This window comes from Ovis aries, chromosome 4 (genome assembly GCF_016772045.2).
Source record: "Ovis aries strain OAR_USU_Benz2616 breed Rambouillet chromosome 4, ARS-UI_Ramb_v3.0, whole genome shotgun sequence".
Taxonomy (NCBI): Eukaryota; Metazoa; Chordata; class Mammalia; order Artiodactyla; family Bovidae; genus Ovis; species Ovis aries.
Window position 1 is genome coordinate 82,680,021 of NC_056057.1, and position 24,064 is coordinate 82,704,084.

The 24,064-nt window shown below is 36.4% G+C and overlaps 1 protein-coding gene across 4 annotated transcripts in view; it reads right to left on the bottom strand.

Annotated features, from left to right (window-relative positions):
* CDK13 (cyclin dependent kinase 13) overlaps positions 1 to 24,064 on the bottom strand; it is a 134,289-nt gene that overhangs the window by 77,636 nt on the left and 32,589 nt on the right. For all 4 annotated transcript variants that reach the window (XM_027968753.3, XM_027968752.3, XM_042249225.2 and 1 more), the window contains exons 2-5: positions 13,442 to 14,101; positions 7,991 to 8,161; positions 6,463 to 6,602; positions 4,446 to 4,616 (exon numbers count right to left, since the gene is read on the bottom strand). In XM_027968753.3, coding sequence (XP_027824554.1) covers positions 4,446 to 4,616; positions 6,463 to 6,602; positions 7,991 to 8,161; positions 13,442 to 14,101 — 1,142 coding nt within the window. The remainder of the gene's footprint in view (positions 1 to 4,445; positions 4,617 to 6,462; positions 6,603 to 7,990; positions 8,162 to 13,441; positions 14,102 to 24,064) is intronic.

Consider the following 24,064-nt stretch of genomic DNA (forward strand, 5'->3'; position numbering starts at 1 on the left):
TTGGGAAGATCCCCAGGAGGAAGGCATGGCAACCCAATCCAGTATTCTTGCCTGGACAATCTCCATGGACAGAGTAGCCTGTTGGGCTACAGTCCATGGGGTCGCAGAGAGTCAGACACAACTGAATGACCAAGCACAGCACATGGAGATCAATAACTGCAGTTTTTACTTTATCCTTCATATAACTGTAAAACAAAAAGTCTCCTCTACTCAGAGAATTATACACTGCATTAAAAATTTTAATTGAACATTATTAAATTCATTCAGAAAGTATTCTGTAAATTCATAATCCTCAGTTGAAAGAAGAAAATAACAAAGCAAAGCTTCTGCTGCAAAATAATTCATAGCTTAGTTGACTTTGCATGCACACAAGAGTACTAAAACTGAAACAAGTAATCGCATCCCACCACAGAAACTAAAGATCTAGAGGTACAGGAAATGTTTTCTTATACCTCACATTAAAAATAAAAAGACTATAAAAGACAAAAAGTTCAAAGATTCCCTCAAAGATAATTAAAAAGAAATGGAATTGCTTAAAGATGAAAAAAGAATTAGGAAAAAAATTCAGAATTAGTTAGTCTCTCCTGCATTCCCTCAGTTAATTCAAAAAAGGCTCCTTCAGCCTCTATGTGATCCTGCACAAAACTATACCCACAGTGAAACCACTTAATGTTGTTTTCTTAAGGACACTGTGGTGGAAAGTGGGAAGACGGGCCAGGCAGTTCAGTCGCTCAGCTGTGTCCAACATTTTGCAACCCAATGGACTGTAGCACACCAGGCTTCCCTGTCCATAACCAACTCCTGGAACCTTCTCAAACTCATGTCCATTGAGTCGGTGATGCCATCCAACCGTCTCATCCTCTGTCATCCCCTTCTCCTCCCACCTTCAATCTTTTCCAGCATCAGGGTCTTTTCTAATGAGTCAGCTCTTTGCATCAGGTGGCCAAAGCACTGGAGCTTCAGTTTCAACATCAGTCCTTCCAAAGAATACCAGGACTGATTTCCTTTAGGATGGGCTGGTTTGATTTCCTTGCAGTCCAAAGGACTCTCAAGAGTCTTCAACATCACAGTTTAAAAGCATCAATTCTTCAGCACTCAGCTTTCTTTATGGTCCACCTCTCAACACCCATACATGACCACTGGAAAAACTGTAGCTTTTTGACTAGATGGACCTTTGTCTGCAAAGTAATATCTCTGCTTTTAAATATGCCATCTAGGTTGGTCATAGCTTTTCTTCCAAGGAACCAGCATCTTTTAATTTCATGGCTGCAGTCACCATCTGCAGTGATTTGGGAGCCCAAGAAAATAGTCTGTCACTGTTTCCATTGTTTCCCCAAGTATCTGCCATGAAGTGATGGGACTGGATGTCAGGATCTTCATTTTTTTGAATGTTGAGCTTTAAGCCAGCTTTTTCACACTCCCCTTTCATATTCATCAAGAGGCTCTTTAGCTACTCTTTGCTTTCTCTCATAAGGCCAGGTAAGGCTCACTAAACAACACTCAGGTAGAGACCTAGAGAAATGAGAAACTAGCCTTCAAACCATGTGTGTGTGTGTGTGTGTGTGTGTGTGTGTGTGTGTGTGTGTGTGTGTGCGCGCGCAAATGTGTGTGTGTTGGGGTTGGAGAGGTATATGCCAGTGTAAAGAAAGGCTGCAGGGCAAAGAAGTGCACTTGCCTATCTGACCAAACAAGCAATGTGACTTGAGTTTGGTGAGCAATCAGAAAAACTGATTTGGGCTGGGTCTGGGAAAATAAACAAGGATGTGATCCACAGATCAGAAAAAATAGAAGTCCAGGATATGTTACAGGCAAAGTACTATATAAACTTGGCTATAGTACAAGATTAATAAAAACCAAAATTTGTCACCACCCTCATTCATAAAATCTTAACTCTCACTACACAGTAAGAGAAATATTTCCCTTTAAAGGGTGAAGAAATACAGGCTCAGAAGGGCTAAAGACCTTATTAAAAAGCCTAAGTCTCTATCTCAGACATTCCAACTGAACTCAAACAGGTCTCCTTTCTACTACACTGTAAAAAAATAATGATCTAACATGAAAAAGGCAAACTGGGTTGAAAGTCAGGCTAAGAAATTAGCTTTATTATGGGGAAATTGTCAATTAAAAAGATGATTCTGATGATCTCCGTAAGAAATACAGAATACTTTCAAACATAGGTTCCTTCATAAGAAATGGTTACTATACATAACATTAATCATTTTTATACTTTGGTCCCTAGAAGAATAAGATGGTGGATGTGTATAGCTGTGGATGGGAGGAGGCTAAGAATCATGCTCAATCAGAACATACCTACTTTAACCTATTTGATACCAGATTTTGTTTGAAAACGAATTCTGCTCTTTGAAAACCAATCAGGGCGTCAATCTTGGTTCCAAAATCTTACTCTGAAGATCTAAAACCTATTGGAGGTAGAGCATTTCTTTTACCCATCATATATCCTGTAATAACTACTTTTTAACTACTTCAAAAAGCAGGCTAATGTCTTTTCAGCTCGTTTGATAAAAGTCAACCATATACTACTATAGTTTATCAAAAAGCAATTTCAGGTTAAAATTTTTGTCTCCACACTTTTAGAAATAATATATATGCCTGCCATAGACTTCACTTGTAAGTTGAGGCATTTTAACATTCAAAATGTAACGTAAACATATTCTACCACTACTACTATAAACTGCTACTCAATCACTAAAAAATAAAGACTAAAAATTATATAGCATAGATATAGATATGTTAGATAGCATATTAAAAAGCAGAGATATTACTTTGCCAACAAAGGTCCATCTAGTCAAGGCTATGGTTTTCCAGTGGTCATGTATAGATGTAAGAGTTGTACTGTAAAGAGAGCTGAGCGCCAAAGAACTGATGCTTTTGAACTGTGGTGTTGGAGAAGACTCTAGAGAGTCCCCTGGACTGCAAGGAGACCCAACCAGTCTATCAGTCCTAGGTGTTTATTGGAAGGACTGATACTGAGGCTGAAACTCCAATACTCTGGCCACCTCATGTGAAGAGTTGACTCACTGGAAAAGACCCTGATGCCAGGAGGGATTTGGGGCAGGAGGAGAAAAGGACAACAGAGGATGAGATAGCTGGATGGCACCACTGACTCGATGCACATGAGTTTTGGTGAACTCCGGGAGCTGGTGATGGACAGGAAGGCCTGGCGTGCTGCGATTCATGGAGCACAAAGAGTTGGACACGACTGAGTGACTGAACTAACTAAAAATTATATATTGAGCCCCCCAAAACAAATATTACTAGTGAACGCTTTACGTGTAATACTGGTAAGTATGCTTCGACGTTTACTTACGTGACTTGAAAACCAGTAAGGTAATACATGTAAAATAATTCAACACAGCTATTTGACAACCAAACTGAAAAATGGCAGAAGACCTAAACAGACATTTCTCCAAAGATGACATATAGGTAGCAAACAGTCACATGAAAAGATGCTTAACATCACTAATTACTAAAGAAGAGCAAATCAAAACTACCGTTAGGTACCTACCTCATACCAGTTCAAAATGACCAGCATTAAAAAGTCTACAAATAACTTGCTAGAGAGGGTGTGGAGAAAAGGGAACCCTCCTGCACTGTTGGTGGGAATATAAGTTGGTGCAGCCACTACGGAAAATTGTATGGAGGTTCCTCAGAAAAGTAAAATAGTTACCCTATGATCCAGCAATCTGATTCCTGGGTATATATCCAGACAAAACTATAATTCAGAAAGATACGTGCACCCCAATGTTTACAGCAGCACTATTTACAACAGCCATGACATGGAAACACAAATGTCCACTGACAGATGAACAGAAAAGAAGATGTGGTATATATACATACCACTCAGACATAGAAAAGAATGAAAGAATGCCGCTTATAGCAACATGGATGGACCTAGAGATGATCATACTAAGTGAAGTCATACAAAGACAAATATCACATGGTATCATTTACATGTGGAATCTAAAACGTGACACAGTGAACTTACCTACAAAATAAAACAGACTCACAGACATAGAAAATACTAGTGGTTGCCAAGAAGGAGGGGAGATAGGGGACAGAAAGATTGGGAATTTGGGATTATCAGATGCAAACTATTATAAATACAATGGATAAATAACAAGGTCCTACTATATATCACAAGGAACTATAGTCAATATTCTGTTTATCATCACATGAAATTCATATCAGAATATAGAAAAGAATGTATATAAATGTAAAACTGAATCACTTTGCTATACAGCACAAGTTATTACAACATTGTAAATCAACTATAATTCAATAAAATACATTTTTAGAAAAAAATTTAGTAAGTTTGATTTAAGGCAATAGCTTTACTGTACCTAATACTTAAATAATCAATACCAAAATATATGTTAGCAACATCATGAATATACCGAGCTGATTATATAAATATGCACACATACCTTTATCCTTCTTAAAGTCCAAAGCATCTTCTTTATCAGTCACTATTTCCTTCATATTGATAATACTCTGGTGGGTAAGCTGCCTGAGAATTTTAATTTCTCGAATTGCTGTAATAGGAAACCCTTCCTTTTCATTATCCAGGCGCACTTTTTTTAAGGCTACCATTTCTCCTGTTAGAAAAGTAAATAAAATCAGGTTACCAACTAACAAAACCAAACATTTTAAACTTTTATTTTTTCTTTTTGGCTGCACCAGGCAGTTCATGGGAATCTTAGTTCCCCAACCAAGGATCACAGCTATGCCCTTGCAGAGGAAGCTTGGAGTCTTAACCACTGGACCACCAGGGAATCCCCCCAATTTTTAATTCATAATTTCAGTTCCTACCTCTTGAAATTACAACCCACAAAATATATTCTGGTTTCCAATATACCAAATTATAAATTTATGGTTCAAAAAGTCTCTGGTTAAATAAATTATGGGGTATTTATCAAACTACGGAATACTATATAACTGTTAAAAAGGATACAGTAGGTCCAAATGTATTATTATTTTATGATAAGATGCATAAATGAAAAAAGCAAGATAATGAGGGTTGATACATTACACTGTCAATTTTTTTAATGAAGAGGAAACATTAAATACACACCTAATGTGCTTATACATGTATAAAATCTCTCTAAACAGATGCAAAAACTCTGGAAATTAAACAGATAGAAGATATGCTCATATATATTAACTTGTCCAAAGATGCACAGTTATCTAGTAGTGAAACTGGAATTCAAAATCTGGTTTAGCTGTCTCCAAACTATGTGCTCTTCCCTCAACACTAAATGATTTCATAATTTAAATACAACTGAGTTTTGTAACAGATAATCTAAGTATTGAAGTGTTAGTCACTCAGTCATGTCCAACTCTTTGCAACCACATAGACTGTAGCCCGCCAGGGTCCTCTGTCCATGGGATTCTCCAGACAAGAATGTCAGAGTGGGCAGCCATTTCTTTTGCCAGGGGATCTTCCCAATAGGGACTGAATCCCAGGTCTCCCGCTTGCAAGTGGATTCTTTACTATCTGAGCTACCAAAGCAGCAAGGTGTGTGTACTGAAACACACACACAGAAATCCTATTTTAAGAGAAAATTCACTATAATAAGTTTGTTCATTTCACTTCTTTTGAAAGAAAAAAGAAGAATTCAGTATTTATAATTTTTCCAAAGGAAGGACATTTTTACTTTTAATCATTAAAACTTAGTTGATTCTTTTTAACAGAACTCTAAAATAAAGTATGAGTCCCTGCTTTATAATTCAACTTCTTTTGATAATGCAGAATCATCATTATAAACATTACTTTATTGCTGCATGCTATAACTGACTTCAAAGTTTCTATGCATAAGGTAGTCTCCCTTATATTAAGTGGCCTCGAACATCTATACTATTTTATGTATTGGTTTATATCAACAAAGAACTATAAATAAAAATTAAATATTAAATATTGGCTCTAAGCACTAAACATATGACCTATAACATAATTACTTTTTCCTCTGCTCCAAGGCTTTTTAAAACTTTCTCTCAGGTGACTCATTATAATTTGAAAGAGTATACTGCTAAATCTGGCCTCCAAATAAAGGATAATTTCTACAGAAAAAAAACTTGGGAGGGGGGCACAAAATATAGGTATCACATAAGTCTTAATAGAACAAAATTAAGGTCAAGGTACTTTCCACCTGATTACTAACAACATAAAATTTTACTGACAAAAAAAATCTAAATCCCCCCATATTACACAACGTAAATACTAAAAAAAAAAAAATTTTAACATATATATGTATATGCCTTGTTACCTGAACTCATATCTTAATGATAGTCTATATATAAAATGAAACCAAAAACAAGATGAAACAAGAGCATGATAAATTCAAGTTTAACTTTTTCCTGAAAATTCAAGTTATACATTAGAAGAGAAACATGAATTAAGTACATTCCATAGACCCAAAGATCCAAAATACTTGGCATTCTTACCAGTGTCTTTATCCCTGGCCTTGTAAACTTGTCCATAGGTACCTTCTCCAATAATTCCGATGATATCAAATTTATCCACGCAGCGTTTTCCCCAGTCAATATCTTTCTCTTTGATTTCACCATAGCGAGGCCCACATATTCTATCAAATATAGTTCTGAAGTTTTTATATACAATCAAGTAAACTGAATAAACTATTTAATACTCAGTATCCACCCTCCACCCAATCTTAAATCTTTTATTTCCCCTCACTCTTGTATATTTGTGATCATCTAAGACAAGTAACACTATGAGTTGGTACTATAAATCATCATGAAAGTCAAGTTATTATTTCTGCATACTGACTTTCCTTCTGTAGACTAACAGAATAGGAGAAGTAAAGTGTTTATGAAGGACTTTCAGAAATACAATGCAATTTTTCAGTGAGTGGACCAAAGCAACACCAGTCCAAAGAGTCAAAGCTCTCTAAGCAGCCACCAGAGTGTTTTCTTTTTCATTATCGACATCAAATCTATACGTATTTGCTTTCAAAAGTCAAAAGTTTAAAAATACGAAAATTACCAAAGATCTAACTATAAAGCATATTAACATATAAAGCATATTGAGACTTATGGCTCAATAAAACTATCTTAAAAACAGAAGCACAAGAAAGACTTTCAGTCAAGAGAATATAGAAATATTAACATAATCATCCCTTAGGAATCCACACTTTTTAAAAAGTGTGCATTATATATACAACAAATAGTTGACACTCATCAAGAAGATATGTAACTCTGTAGTATTTTAATATTCTGGCAGGTAATAGAATTTAAGTAATTAAGCTACAATACTGAAAGAGAGACTATTTTAAAAGTTTTCTAGCTTTCTACTCTACACTAGAAAATCACTTCATATTCTTATACTAGACACTACCTGAAACAGCAATTCTAAAATCAGATCTAACTCAAAAGCTTACTCACACTTTTCTTTGCTTAAGTTAAAAAAAAAAAGGAATCCTTCTCTTCTCCTTAACTGACGAACAGGTTTCAAGGGAAAGAGTTATCTCTAGGCACTTACTTGAAGCTAATTTAGGATACAGATTTCAAACCTTCTTCCACTCCACCTCTTGCAAAATGAAGAATGCATTAGTTATGAGAGCAAATGGAGCTAAAAGGAAAGATAAACATAGCAGCTTGCCCATTTCTAATTTTGTTTGGGCTCACTGAATGCTGACTTCCACCTTGCCCAATTTCAATATTTCTGTCATTTAAATATGTTAATTATAGAAGTTTTCTTCAACACATATAATATCCCAAGAAATCAATACATTACAAACTGAGAAAAAATTGTGGTTTTATTAGTCACTTTGAGTAAGTACTCAGGCAATTATGAAAAAATTTCCAAAGCTCCAATGAAATTTATTCATATACTTAAGCTGAAAAAATAAATACACTTTTTTAAAATCTTAATTTTATATTTTATGATTTTTTTTTCTGATGATACAGAATCATCTCTGGCCAATTTAAGAGCAGGTAGAAAGCAAGCACATACTTAGGCCTCCTTTTATTATGTAACTGTGTTGCTGTTTTCTTTTCCTCTGGACTCTTTGAGAGATCATCTCCTCCTGGTAGCTCAGGGGGCAGTGGTAAATCAGCAAGCAGACATCGCAGTTTCTTTTCTACTTCTTTTTTAACCGCTTTTACTGAAATATTTCCTCGCAAGCTAAAAAGGAATCACAAATAAACACAAAATTTATTTCACTGAGAAATAAAAATACATTTATGCAATATGCAATGGCAAAAGACTAGTTTACTTTCCAGCTATATTCAACTGCAAAATACAAAATTTGAGAGTAAAAATGATACAGAATTAGATTTAAAAAAAACCAATGGAAAGCTAAGAAAAATATGAAATTCAGTTACTAATAATGTATAAGTATTGGTTCAATATTAACATTTGTTAATTGTAACAAATGTACCATACTAATACTGTTAGATGTTAATAATTAGACCCAGTTCAAGGTATACGGTAACCCTCTGTAATATCACTGTAAATTTTTGTAAATACTAAAACTGTTCTTAAAAAATGTTTATTTTCAAATGATACAGAATTACTATATAAACTATAAATTAAAACTTAAAGTCAAGTAGTCATGCTTTACAGGAAAATTCATTAGTTTTAAAGCATTTGGTTTGATTCTGGTAGAGAAACAAAAAGCCATTTTGTTGTAAGAAATAAACCACATGCTATTATGTATCTTGCCTATTTAAATAACCACAGGGAACTAATTTAGGGCTTCCCAGGTAGGTCAGTAGAAAAGAATCCACCTGCCAATGTAGAAGATGCAAGAGACCTAGGTTCGATCCATGGGTCAGGAAGATCTCCTGGAATAGTAAATGGCAACCCACTCCAGTATTCCTGCCTGAAAAATTCCATACACAAAGGAACCTGGAGGGCTACAGACCATAGGGTAGCAAGGGTCAGACAGGCCTGAGCATGTACACAAAGAACTGATTTAGCTTCATCCCTTTTCCGAATAAATTTTTCTTGAATTGGACAATGATTCTTTTTTTTTTTTTTTGAAGTTTTTTAAAGATTCTAGTTTATCAGAATTACAGTTGAAAATTAAGCTCAGTTTTATACTTTTTATGAATATATTAAGGGCTCTGATTTTTTTAAGTATATGTTAACCTGGTAATTATTTTAAACCTCCCAGACATTACAAATGTAACACACTGAAAGAGAATCTTAAAATGGTAATAAAATTTGGACTTCACATACTTTCATTTTTTAATATATAATTTTATTTCTTTGTTTTTGGCTGTGCTGGGTCTTTGCTGCTACATGCAGTTTTCTCTACTTGGGGCAAGCAGTCCACAGGCTCCTCATTACAGTGGCTTCTACTGCAGAGCAGACTCTACATTGCTCAGGCTCAGTAGCTGCAGCCGCCAGGCTCTAGAGCAAGGCTCCCTGGTTGCGGCGCAGGCTTAGCTGCTCTGTAGCATGCAGGATTTTCCCTATCAGCGACTGAACACTGTCTCCTGCACTGGCAGGTGGATTCTTTACCACTGAGCCAGTAGAGAAGCCTTACTTCATATACTTTCATAACAGTTATGAGTCCCAGAATTTAACAAATTTAGTGAAACTACACTGCTGTAGTCAGAAATTACTACTGATGTTAACAATGTCATTTTACTTAATTATCACTTCTACTTACATTGAAAATTAATATTATTGTACAATAAATATATGGATCTTTTAATACCATCTGATAAAAACTATCAATAAAATTATGACTTTTCTTGACAACCCCAGGTTACTTACTAGAAAGTAACCTCTAATAGGGAAAACAAGCTCAAAAGGGACATGCATTGCAGTTTTATTTCTATAGTAATGGTGTCATGCAACCTACTTCTCAATTTTAATGTCCCACCATTTAACAAATATTCACTGAATATGTCCATGTGCTAGATGTTACATAAGACACTATAGTTTAACAAGAGAAAAAAATTCACAAAAACATTAAGATTCAGTTCTTCTCAGAAAAAAGCTTTCAGTCTTTTGGAAGACGTCAGTAAACACCAGGATACAGTACTAAACACACTGATTTCCAGAGTAATATGGTACTAAAGGGTAGCCAACTCAAGACTGAAAGACAGTAAAAGCTTTTTTCTAGAGAAGGTACCACTTGAACTGTCTGAAAATAAATCTATTTAAAATAATTTATTTAGAGAACTGTAGTCTCTAACTCGTAATTAGACTTTAGTCAAAAATTTGCTTGTACAAAAACAATTCAACATGGGGGCGCAGCGTAGAAGTCTTACTCTACTTACAATTCAGCATGTAAAAGACCGCCTATACTCAAATACATCATTATATGAACTATTAAATTCAGCAAGGCTCCGAGACTTAAGAGAAATGAAATATTACTTCCCAAGAATAACACTATGTAATTTAAAATATATTCGCACTGAATACTTGCAATAACCAAATAGGATATGTAATGATTTTTTTTTGTTTCCATATACTACAGTAACAAAGAACAATAAAATGCCTTAACAAGAAATGTGTAAGATCAAGAGAAGAAAATTAAAACATGATTGATAAACATAAAACTAGATAAGAATGAAAGAAAAGATGTTTTCATATGGGAAGTTCCAATTCTATACAGCTGTCAGTCTCCAAATTAATCACTGCATTTAATCAAGTCCCAAACAAAAAATCAAGCAAGAGAAATCAAATGATTTAAAATTTATCTAAGAAAAAAGGAAAAAATGCCAACAGTGGACCCAAATTCATTCACAGCAGCACTGAAGTTGAGGCTGAAGGGTTGGGTTGTTCACTAAGCAGTCATTTACTCCATCCCTTCACTTTTACATTACCTGCCTGCGTCTAATTTTTATATATGGCACCAGAAGTCAGTGAGATAGAGGATTCAATAAATGATGTTAGCAACAACTGATCTATTAGTCCACAAGGTGGTGGACGAGAGTGTACAATCAGACCATGTCTTGCTCCCACATATAATAAACAAAAACAAATTTCTATAACATGTGAATCAGCCTTTGAAAACTTTTTAAACCTGTAAGTTTTAAAGGAAAAATGACAGATCCAAATACATTCAAAATGGAGAACATTCACACAGCCAAAACAAGTTAAGTCTCAAAGACAAGCAACACACTCTGAAAGGCAGAGATCAAGATCCTAACATAAGGGGTACCTATAAATCAATTTTAAAAAAATAATAATCTTAAGGAAAAGTCAGCATAAGACCTGAACAAGCAATTCACTGGAAAAAATAGCCAAATGTTCAGAAAGATGCTATATCTCTATAATCAGAAAAAGGCAAAATTAATCACATATTTTAAAGATTTTCAATATTTTGATATTGGCAATATTTAGTAACACTGAAGCAATTTTATATATTTGGCTACATAAATTGACACACAATCCAACAAGACACAATTTGGCAGTTTCTATCAAATTTTTAAATGTGGAGCTTTGACCACGTAACTATCCTACATAAATTGCTCATGTGTACATAAAATATTAATGTATAAGGAGTGTTTAATAGCAAAAAATTTTAAATCTAAATATCCATTAATCAACAGGAGAATAATTAATAAGTGGATGCATCCACTTCCATGTGAAGGAATACTGAATCTATCTCTACCAACATGGAAAGATCTCCAATACATTAAATTTCAAAAGAAGAGAGGAAGAATATTATAAATGGTATGATCCTCATTTTTTAAAAAAAAGATGATTAGATATAAACGTATAGTTAACAGTCTATCTTATGATTTTCAGAGAGAAATAGATTCCAAGGCTGGGAGAGAAGCAAAGTTCAAAGTGAGCCTAAAAGATTATTTGGATGGGAAGCAAGAATTCACTCCAAAATAAAAGAGGTCATATCAAAAGGACAAAGGAGTTGGCTTAAAGGAGCTCCCACTGGCCAAATTACAGACAATGAAATTTGGAACATCAAAAAGAAGAGTGGCTGTAACTGGTGTTAAATCAATCTTTGGCCACATATGTCAGTAGTAGTACTCAAGAGTCTTAAAAAAGTTCTATATCCTTGAAACATACAAAAACATTCAAAGCAAAACAGAGAAGAGACACAATAAAAAAAGAAGACAGCAAAGGTGAGTCAAAAAAATTTTTAATGACCAAGTATGGAATGTGCCACCATCTTATTAAAAACAGATGCACAAAGAAAACCCTTAATAAGCAGTCACCACCTGGGCACATATCCTGAATTCTTACCAGTAAAATTTACCCCTACAGCACATATGAAGAGTAAAGTAGAGAATAACTAGTCTCACTAGTCCAGAATCACTAGATTCTTGGCAACAGGCAACAGGCTTCTTCTCTTAGTGATGAAGAGACTCAGTTCTGGACTCATGCCTCTCTGTGCTGACAACCTATTCCAGGACTCATCAAAACTATAAATCATTACTGCTATGTCCCTTCAGTGTTCCTAACAAAAACAGTCAAACCTGCAAATATCACAATTAGAATAGTATAACTAGGTAACACCTGATTAAATTGGATGGGATTCCTTCAGCAACATTTCTGATTGTACTAAAAATACAAAGGAAAAAGATGCTTCAGAGGGCATGAAATTATAATTTATTTTTGTTTAAATTACAAAATTTTCATAAAGCTAGCCAAAGTGAGTGCTTGAAAGACCTGCCCACATGGCATTTTTATCAACTTGTTTTCAAATTCCCTAAAGATGCCAGCTAGAAAAACTGCCCATATAGTTGTTTTTTAACAAAAAGGGGAGTAAGAGTTATAATTTCTTCATAAAAATAAAAACAGTCAAGTCAACAGGCAAATCACACGCAGCATAAAATTTCCATCCGAGCACAATTTGAGAAACATTCTTAGAACTGCGCTTACATTTAGTCATTCTTAGCTTCATCCTCTTTAAAATGTTTCAAAATAAAGTACTAGCTATACCCCAACAGCAGAAATTTATAAATAATTTAAAGGAAAGCGTTAACACATTATGACATTTCTGAAACATGTAATTAATCTCTAGTTGCAAAAAACTGAGTCAATAAAAAACTAAAAAACGATGTATTCATAAAGGGACCTAAAGTGATAAATTTATAAGGTCAGTGAAAACATTAGAAATAAGCAAGATAATATGATATTATCACCCAGGACAGATTCTATTATAAAATGCTCTGTCTCTGATAACATCAAATACTCAGCCAAAGAAAATACTGACATTTCTCATTTCCAAACTCAAACTGAAACATACATTATATGCCATGACAATGGCAATTTTTACCAGGAATTCTTAGCATAAGCTATAATTTTTTCATCCTACATGCAATGTGCTTCATTTTAAGTTGTATACCATAAAGAAAATTAATTCACTTACTAAACAGTGTTCATAAAAGTTTTTTTGGGGAGGGGTCAAATAATCTGTCATTTTAAACTGAGATTTCCTTTTCTTTACCCAGTGACAACAAACTTTTTTGCACTTACCTATCAGCATCTTTATCTTCAGGCAGCATGGGAGGCAGAGGCAAGGGTGGTAAGGTAGAGGTCACTAAAGCCACATGTTGCTCCTTCTCCTTGGCTCCTATGCTTGGTGTAAGTGGTTTCGTTTTCTCTTTAAGAGATACTGGTTCCTCCTTTGTAGCAGCAGACTTACTCTCCTTTCCAACTACAACTGCTTTCTTGGTGGCTTTATCTACAATCAAATTATTATCCACTTTTGTTACCTGAAGAGGTGGCTTTGCTTTTGCCTTGTCAGTTTTTAACATCCCACCGCCTGAGGGAGAAGGTGCATGCTCAGTTTTAAGCTTCTTCACGTCCTTCACATGGTTGGTTTGTGATGCACTGGCACCAGTTTCTGTGTTCCCCTTGGTAGGTGTAGAAGTGTTCGCAGCTTTGGCAGCTTTGGCAGCAGCCTCAGCAGCCTTAGCTGCTTCTGCAGCCTTAGCTGCCTCTGCAGCTCGTGCTGCCTCTGCAGCTCGTGCTTTTTTATTCTTGTTCAATTCAGCTGCCAGGCTACTCTTCAGAGTTAATGTGCTAGGAGAAATGCTAGAATGACGACTTCTGGATCTAGACAATCTATGCCTGCTACGAGATCTTGAATGCCTAGATGAATATGGGCTTCTGCTTCGCGATTTGGCAGACCGTCTGGTGGAAAATAATTAAGATTTAGTCAGTAATTCAGAAAAGTTCAATTTGCAATGTACAAAACTGCTAACTTGAGCCTGTAAATTAAATAGAAAGTATTTAATTTCAAAATTACAATATAGTTTTTGTGAGAGAATTTTTAAAAAAACAAAAAGCGCTTTTAAGTGAAGTATCATCTAGTGGCTATACATTTCCTGAAAACAGTGAATGCTTGATTCTGGTCTGGCCTACTAACGCTCAAAGGTAAAGCTGGATGAAAGCACATCTCTGTGAGAAGAAATACAGTAAGAATTAGGAGAAAAAAATTCGAAAATACAATCACTGCTGTCTCAAGAAAATAGAAGCAGTCACTAAAGATACATCACTGGTAGACGTGGGAGAGTGAAGTCTGACCAGTTTTTTACCAGGGAGATAATTTCTGCATCTCAAAAGCACTTCATCTGTAAGTTCAAGAGCAAGCACTGCTCTGTCTACACCAAGAATGAAAAGAGTGAAACCTCTCATTTGGCAGTAAGTAAAAGAAGTCTAAATCCTGGGAACTACTGAATAATGACTGTCCACTTCTCAAAAATCACTGAAGTACAGAGAAAGTCGCTCAGTCGTGTCTGACTCTGCGACACCATGGACTATACACTCCATGGAATTCTCCAGGCCAAAATACTGGAGTGGGTAGCCTTTCCCTTCTCCAGGGGTTCTTCCCAACCCAGGGATCAAACCCAGGTCTTCCACATTGCAGGCGGATTCTTTACCAACTGAACCACAGGGAAGCCCAAGAAATTGGAGTGAGTAGCATATCCCTTCTCCAGCAGATCTTCCCAACCCAGGAATCAAACCGGGGGTCTCCTGCATTGCCGGTGGATTCTTTACAACTGAGCTAACAGGGAAGCCCCCAAAATCATTGGGAAACACAAATACTAACATATATTGAAAAGTATGGTGGCAATCAAAGTTCTTATGAAACAAATGCAACATAGCACCAAGAAAAACAAAGCTGAGCTTTTCAAATTCACACCTTATCAAAACTTCTAAAAAATACAAGACCAACGCACTGTTGGAGTATTTTGATATGGCTCACTTAATGACCACATCAACCCCAGTAAAGTATCTGCAGTTTAGAGATAAGAAACTGAATCTAAAAGATTACCTTAAGTCAGCCCCTCTCTGATTAGTAGTTGTCCTGGTCATTATCTTACTGCCACTACCCCATCCCTCCAATATTCTTCTGCCCCACTCTGTGCCAAAAGGAAGCAGACCTGAACAGCATCTGCTCAATTCCACGACTGTCCATCACTGGCAGAGAAAGGCTGGATTAATTCTTTCCAACTCCCTCCTTCCTACTGGTCATATTTTGTGACAGACACTGTGTCCCTTTATCACCCATGGCTCCTGTCAGGTACTCCTCCACAGTTCTCACTAGGCTCTAATGACACTATGCTTTCCTTGCCCTTTCAAGCTTCCCTCTGTAACCACTGAAAACACATCCTTTGTCAGTTTTCTTACTCCATCCCTATCCCTGTACTCCTCCTGAACCATCTGAGCTGGATTCTGTCTTCTTTTAGAACCTAACTGCATGCCAGTTCTTAAAACCAGACCTTTTGATTCTGAAGTAGGTAAAGTCACATTCAACACATTAACACACTACTATTGAAGCTCAACATTCAGAAAACTAAGATCATGGCATCCGGTCCCATCACTTCATGGGAAATAGACGGGGAAACAGTGGAAACAGTGGCTGACTTTATTTGGGCGGGGGGGGGGGGGGGCCCTCTAAAATCACTGCAGATGGTGACTGAAGCCATGAAATTAAAAGACAGTTACTCCTCAAAAGGAAAGTTATGACCAACCTAGACAGAATATTCAAAAGCAGAGACTTTTGAACTGTGGTGTTGGAGAAGACTCTTGAAAGTGCCTTGGACTGCAAGGAGATCCAACCAGTCCATCCTAAAGGAGATCAGTCCTGGGTGTTTATTGCAAAGGCTGATGTTGAAGCTGAAACTCCAATACTATAGCCAACTGATGCAAAGAACTGACTCATTTGAAAAGACCCTGATGCTGGGAAAGATTGAGGGCAGGAGGAGAAGCAGACGACAGATGAGATGGTTGGATGGCATCACCAACTCAATGGACATGGGTTTGGGTGGACTCTGGGAGTTGGTGATAGACAGGGAGGCCTGGCGTGCTATGGTTCATAGGGTCGCAAAGAATCGGACACAACTGAGCGACTGAACTGAACTGATGGGAGACAGTTCTTACTGAAAACTAAATATTGGGATTCAGTAATTAAAAAAAAAAAAAAAGCAAAGAAACTCCTAAGAATCTATAATTAAAATGGGAAGAGAAAAGGAAGAACTGAAAATTTTTGTTTATAACTGGCCTTCATGTATTACATAATATATATTACACAATACATTTTACAATTCTAGTATGAAGATAAATAATGGTAAGATTTAGGATAAACTCAAATAAAAGTTCAACTTCTCCCTCATTCTTTCAGAAACATTTCAAAACGTACACAGGGCCAATTAGTGTTCAGTGCTGAGCTAGTGTTTCAAATTCTATACTTTACATAAAGTATTTATGTAACATTATTTCAGGTAAAAGGGAATATTGGTTTAGAAAACACTTTAACACTTGGTTATGGTTATATACTCATATACAGCGATCATTAAAATCATCAATGAGCTTATAACTATTTATGGAAATGAGGGAAATGTTTGGTTAAATATAAAGTAATAAGCTGGTTATAAACTATCTTGGATAACTTTAATATAGGAGCCAAAAGTGTCATATTATGAAACATGCAGCCACACTTTTAATTTCCTATGTTTTCAGAATCTTGGACCTCAAAGAAAGTCTGCTATGCCATATTTCTATGCCCTGATCAGATACTAAGCAGCAGTATCTCATTCCAATCCCAAAGAAAGGCAATGCCATAGAATGCTCAAACTACCACACAATTGCACTCATCTCACACGCTAGTAAAGTAATGCTCGAAATTCTGCAAGCTAGGCTTCAGCAATACATGAATGGTGAACTTCCAGATGTTCAAGCCGGTTTTAGAAAAGGCAGAGGAATCAAGAGATCAAATTGCCAACATCTGCTGGATCATCGGAAAAACAAGAGAGTTCCAGAAAAACATCTATTTCTGCTTTACTGACTATGCCAAAGCCTTTGACTGTGTACATCACAATAAACTGTGGAAAATCCTGAAAGAGATGGGAATACCACACCACCGGACCTGCCTCTCGAGAAACAGGTCAGGAAGCAACAGTTAGAACTAGAAATGGGACAACAGACTGGCTCCAAATAGGAAAAGGAGTTCGTCAAGGCTGTATATTGTCACCTTGCTTATTTAACTTCTATGCAGAGTACATCATGAGAAATGCTGGGCTGGAAGAAACACAAGCTGGAATCAAGATTGCCAGGAGAAATACCAATAACCTCAGATATGCAGATGACACCACCCTTATGGCAGAAAGTGAAGAGGAACTAAAAAAGCTTCTTGATGAAAGTGAAAGAGGCGAGTGAAAAAGTTGGCTTAAAGCTCAACATTCAAAAAACTAAGATCATGGCATCTGGTTCCATCACTTCATGGCAAATAGACAGGTAAACAGTGGAAACAGTGTCAGACTTTATATTTTTGGGTTCCCAAATCACTGCAGATGGTGATTGCAGCCATGAAATTAAAAAACGCTTACTCCTTGGAAGAAAAGTTATGACCAACCTAGATATCATATTGAAAAGCAGAGACATTACTTTGCCAACAAAGGTCCATCTAGTCAAGGCTATGGTTTTTCCAGTGGTCATGTATGGATGTGAGAGTTGGACTGTAAAGAAAGCTGAGCGCCGAAGAATTGATGTTTTTGAACTGTGGTGTTGGAGAAGACTCTTGAGAGTGCCTTGGACTGCAAGGAGATCCAACCAGTCCATCCTAAAAGAGATCAGTCCTGGGTGTTCATTGGAAGGACTGATGCTGAAGCTGAAACTCCAATACTTTGGCCACCTCATGCAAAGAGTTGACTCATTGGAAAAGACTCTGATGCTGGGAGGGATTGAGGGCAGGAGGAGAAGGGGACGACTGAGGATGAGATGGCTGGATGGCATCACCGACTCGATGGACGTGAGTCTGAGTGAACTCCAGGAGTTGGTGATGGACAGGGAGGCCTGGCGTGCTGCAATTCATGGGGTTGCAAAGAGTCGGACACGACTGAGCGACTGAACTGAACTGAAACTTTATTTAAGAAAACAAAGATAAAATTCCAACACAAGTAACTCCTCTAGCGTATTGATTATTCTCTTCTGCAAAGAATCTGTATAGCGAAATTATCGGAAAGACAAAAAATGTTTGATTTCTAAAAATCGTATTTCAGAAAAGACGTTTTTATGGTATTGGTCCTCTGTACCAAATGAAATTCTTCTAGACACGCTCTCCCTTCTTATCCAATTCTATTTCACTTCAAAGTTTTCTTAACTTCTCAAATTTTCTATCCTAGTAAACTTATATCCTCTAAGATGTTTCATATTTGGTAATAAATTTCAATTATGTATTTACTGTTTATGTGCATGCATGCTAAGTCTCTTCAGTTGTGTCTGACCTTTTGCAATCCCATGGACTGTAGCCCACCAGGCACTTCTGTCCATGGGATTCTCCAGACAAGAATACTGGTTGGGTTGCCATGCCCTCCTCGGGGGATTTTCCCGACCCAGGGGTGGAACCTTCATCTCCTGCACTGCAGGCAGATTCTTTATCGCTGAACCACCGAGGGAAATCCTTACTGTTTATAACAACACATTTGGGGAATCTAAAATTAAATAAAAACACAAAAGTCAAGTTTAGGTCTCTTTTTTACTGATGATCTAATATTCCAGTCAAAGTCATGAGGCGAAGAGAGAAGTGGCTTGATATAAAGTGGATCGAACTAGAGAAGACGATATAATGACTTATATCATGTTACAAAAAGAACTTAAATGGATGATAGACAGCAAGTCCATGTTTTACAAATATGATTTTTCTTTTTAAAAATGGTTTTTCTAATTTTTTTGCACTGTAAAATTTACAGTGAACACACATAGCTGTTTCTTGTTTGCTTTTAATGTTTTATAAGAGCTTACAGAATCTCTTTAGGTTTTCGAAATTTATACAACACAAAGCAGAGCTAGGATCAAAAAAAAAAAGAAAACCAACTGGTTAGTGCTCACTGTTAATTAAATTAGTGTTTCTTAAACAGCATGGTGTACTGTTCACTTCACTATGTCACCAATCTTTCCAAGAGGCTAGGTCTTCTGAAATTCTACGTAATTAGCAAGGAGTGATTCTTACAACTTTTACTGTAATGATATTCAGTCCCTCATTACATAGAATCATACAGAACAGTTGTATCCAAAAGAAATTTCTGGGATGGTGGAAATGGTCTATACATTTGATATCTATTAGAGCAGTAACTATTCACAATATTGAAAGTGCAAGTCACTCAGTTGTGTCCGATTCTTTGTGACCCCATGGAATAGTCCATGGAATTCTCCAAGCCAGAATACTGGAGTGGGTAGCTGTTCCCTTCTCCAGGGGATCTTCCCAACCCAGGTATCAAACCCAGGTCTCCCACATTGCAGGGGGATTCTTTACCACCTGGCTGAGCCACCAGGGAAGCCCAACAATACTGGAGTGGGTAGCCCACCCCTTCTCCAGCGGATCTTCCTGACCCAGGAATTGAACCGGCATCTCCTGAATTACAGGCGGATTCTTTACCAGCTGAGCTACCAGGGAAGAACCCATTCACAATATTATTTTGGCCTAATTTTATATGCTAGTAGCTTATTTTACATGCCAGTAGCTATGTCCATTCAAAAACATGTTGGTAAGCCCCCTAAAAAGGTATGAAATGCTTCCCATGCAAGAATGGTTCAACATATATGTGAATTAATAAATGTGATATATCACATTAATAAAATAAAGGATAAAAATCATGTGTTTGATAGAATTCAGCATCCCTTTATTATAAAAATTAAACATTATGTTTACTGGGTGAAAGGGAGGAGGGACAGATAAACTGGAAGGCTGGGATTCACACATACATGCTATTATATATAAAAGACATAACAAATAAGGACTGTATAGCACAGAAAACTCTACTTAGTCTTCTACAATGACCTACACGGGCAAAGAATCAAAAAAGAGCAGACATACATATATGTATAACTAACTGATTTTGTTGTACAGCAGAGAGTAACACAGCAGTGTAAATCAACTATACTCCAATAAAAACTTTTAAAAATAAAATAAAAACTAAACAGACTGGACACAGAGGGACATACCTCAACACAATAAAGGGCATATATGACAGACCCACAGATAACATTATACTCAACAGTGAAAAGCTGGAAAACTTTTCCTCAAGATCAGGAACAAAATAAAGATACCCATTCTTACCACTTTCAACCAACATAGTATTCGAAGTCCTAGTCCAAGCAACTGGGCAAGAAAAAGAAATAAAAGGCATCAAAATAAGAAAGGAAAAAGTAAAACTGTCTTGTTTGCAGACGACGTGATCTTAAATAGACAGAAAAAGCTTTAAAGACCCCACCAGAAACCTGTCAGAATATTAAGTTCAGGAAAGTTGCAGGATCCTATCATGGCTCACTGCCTTGTTGTGGCGAAGGGGCTTGAATGAAGCTCTGAGCCATGCCATGCAGGGAAGCTGGGTCACAGTGAGAGATCTAACAAAACTTGATCCACTGTAGAAGGGAATGGCAAACCACTCCAGTATTCTTGCCATGAGAACTCCATGAAGAGTATAAAAAGGCAGAAAGATACGACCCCAAAAGATGAACCATCCCCCCCACCCAGGGTGGAAGATGTCCAACAGGCTACTGGGGAAGAGTGGAGGACAATTACCAATTGCTCCAGAAAGAATGAAGCGGCTGGGTGAAAGCAGAAATGATCCTCAGCTATGAATGTGTCTGGTGGTGAAAGTAAAATCCGATGCTGTAAACAACAATACTGCATAGGAACCTTGAAGGTTAGGTCCACGAATCAAGATAAATTGGACGTGGTCAAGCAAGAAATGGCAAGAATAAACATCAACATACCATCACCAATTCAATGGAGATGAACTTGGGCAAACTCCAGGAAATAGTGAGGAATAGAGAGCCCTAACGTGCTGCAGTCCATGGGGTCGCAAAGAGTTGGACACGACTTAGTGACTGAACAACAACAAAGTTGCAGGATACAAAGTCAGTATAAAAAAAAAAATCAGTTGTCCTTCTATACGCTAACAATGAACTATTAGAAAGACTAAGTAAGAAAACAATCCCTTTTAAATAGCATCAAAAAGAATGAACCAATCAGGAACAAATTTAACCAAGGAGATGAAAGAAATTGCAAAAGAAATAAATGGAAACATCTGTGCTCATGGAGTGGAAGAATTATTAAATCATCCATACTCCTCAAAGTAGTCTACAAATTCAATGCAACCCCCATTAAAATTCCAATGGCATTTTATACAAAAATTGGGAAAAATATTAAAATTCATATGGAACCACAAAAAACCCTGAATAGCACAAACACTCTTGAAAAAGAAGAACAGAGTTGGAGGCATCAACTTTCTGATTTCAAACTATATTACAAAGTTACAGTAATCAAAATAATTGATTACTGTATTGGTAATTGTATTGACATAAAAACAGAGATTCAGACTAACAGCACAAAATGGAGGGTCTAGAAATAAACCCTTGCACACATATGGCCAATTAATTTTCTACAAAGGAGTCAAGAATACAGAAAGAAGAAAGAATGATCTCTTCAATAAATGGTGTGGGAAAACTAGATGACCATATGCAAAAAAATAAAACTGGACCTTTATTTTATACCACATACAAAAATCAACTCAAAATTGATAGAGACTTGAAGATAAGATTTGAAACCATAAAATTCCTAGAAGAAAAATAGGGGGTAAACTCCTTGATATTGGTCTTGGCAATGGTTTATCAAAAGCAAAAACAAACAAGTGGGACTACATCAAAATTATGCATAGCATAACTTATGTATAACAAACTTGTTATACATAACAAAAGTTATGCACAGCAAAGGAAACCACCAACAAAACAAAAAGTCAACCTATATAGCATGGGAAAAAGTGTTCTTGATAAGGGGCTTATATACAAAATACATAAGGAACTCATACAACTCAGAGCAAAAAAATCAAATAACCCAATTAAAAAGTGGGCAAAACGGACTTCCTGGCAGTCCACTGGCTAAGTCTCCATGGTTCCATAGCAGGGAGTGCAGACTTGATCCCTGGTCAGGGAACTAAGATCCCACATGCCACTCTGCGCAGCCAAATAATTTAATTTTTAAAAGCATTTATTTAAAAGAATGTGGGCAAAGGACTTGAAGGGATTTTGAAACACATCCAAATGGCGAACAGGTATCTGAAAAGGTGCTTAATATCACTAATCATCAGGAAAACACAATTCAAAACCACAATGAGAAAGCATCACATATCTGCTTGAATGTCTATAATAGGAAAGGTGAGAAACACTGAATGCTGGTGAGAATGTAGAGAAAATGGAACCTCAGTACACTGATGGTAGAAATGCAAACTGATACAACCACCACAGCAATCATATGAAGCACATCTAGAAGTCAAAACTACAACTACCAGCAATCCACTTCTGTATATATTCAAAGGAAATGAAATCACTACCTCAGAAGAGGTATCTGTACAGACATACCCATAGCACCACAAAAAGCAAATTTACAATAAAGCAAGTCACACAAATGTTTTGGTTTCCCAGTGCATATAAAAGCTATGTTATACTATACTGTTGTCTGTTAAGTATTCAGTAGCATTATTTCTAAAATAAATACATACCTCAATTTTAAAAATTACTGTTGTTGGTACCTCAACATAATAAAGGCCATATACAACAAACCCAAGCAAACATTCTTCTCAATGGTGAAAAACTAAAAGCATTCCCTCTAAGATGAGGAATAACACAAGGGTGGCCACTCTCTCCACTATTATTCAACAGTTTTGGAAGTCCTACCCAAGCAATTAGAGAATAAAAAGAAATAAAAGGCATCCAGATTGGAAAAGAAGTAAACCTCTGTCTGCAGATAACATGATACTATACACAGAAAGCCCTAAAGATACCACCAGAAAATTACTAAGAGCTAATCAATGAATTTAGTAAAGGTACAGGACACAAAACTAATACACACAAATCCCTTGCATTGCTATATGCTAACAACAAAAAGGCAAAAAGAGATATTAGGGAAACAATCCCATTCACTACTGCAAACAAAAAGGATAAAATACCTAGGAATAAACCTATGTAAGCAGACAAAAGACCTGTAAGCAAAAAACTGTAAGACAACGATGATAAAAGAAATCAAAGATGACAAAAACAAATGGAGGGATATACCATGTTCTTGAATTGGAAGAATCAACATTGTGAAAATGACTATACTACCCAAAGCAATCTACAAATTCAATGCAATCCCTATAAAATTTCCAATGGCATTTCGACAGAACTAGAACAAAAAAAACTTTACAATTTGTATGGAAACACAAACCTGAATAGCCAAAGCAATTTTGACAAAGAAAAACAGAGCTGGAAGAACCAACCATCCTGACTTCATACTATACTACAAAGCTACAGTCATCAAGACAGTATGATACTGGCACAGAAACAGAAATACAGATCAATGTAACAAGAAAGAAAGCCCAGGGATAAACCAACACATCTATGGGCACCTTATCCTTGACAAAGCAGGTAAGAATATACAATGGAGAAAAAAACAATGGAGCTCTTCAGTAAGTGGTGCTGGGAAAACTGGACAGCTATGTGTAAAAACATGAAATCACAACACTTCCTAACATCATACACAAAAATAAATTCAAAATGGATTAAAGACCTAAATGTAAGGCCAGAAACTATAAAACTCGTAGAGCAAAATATACG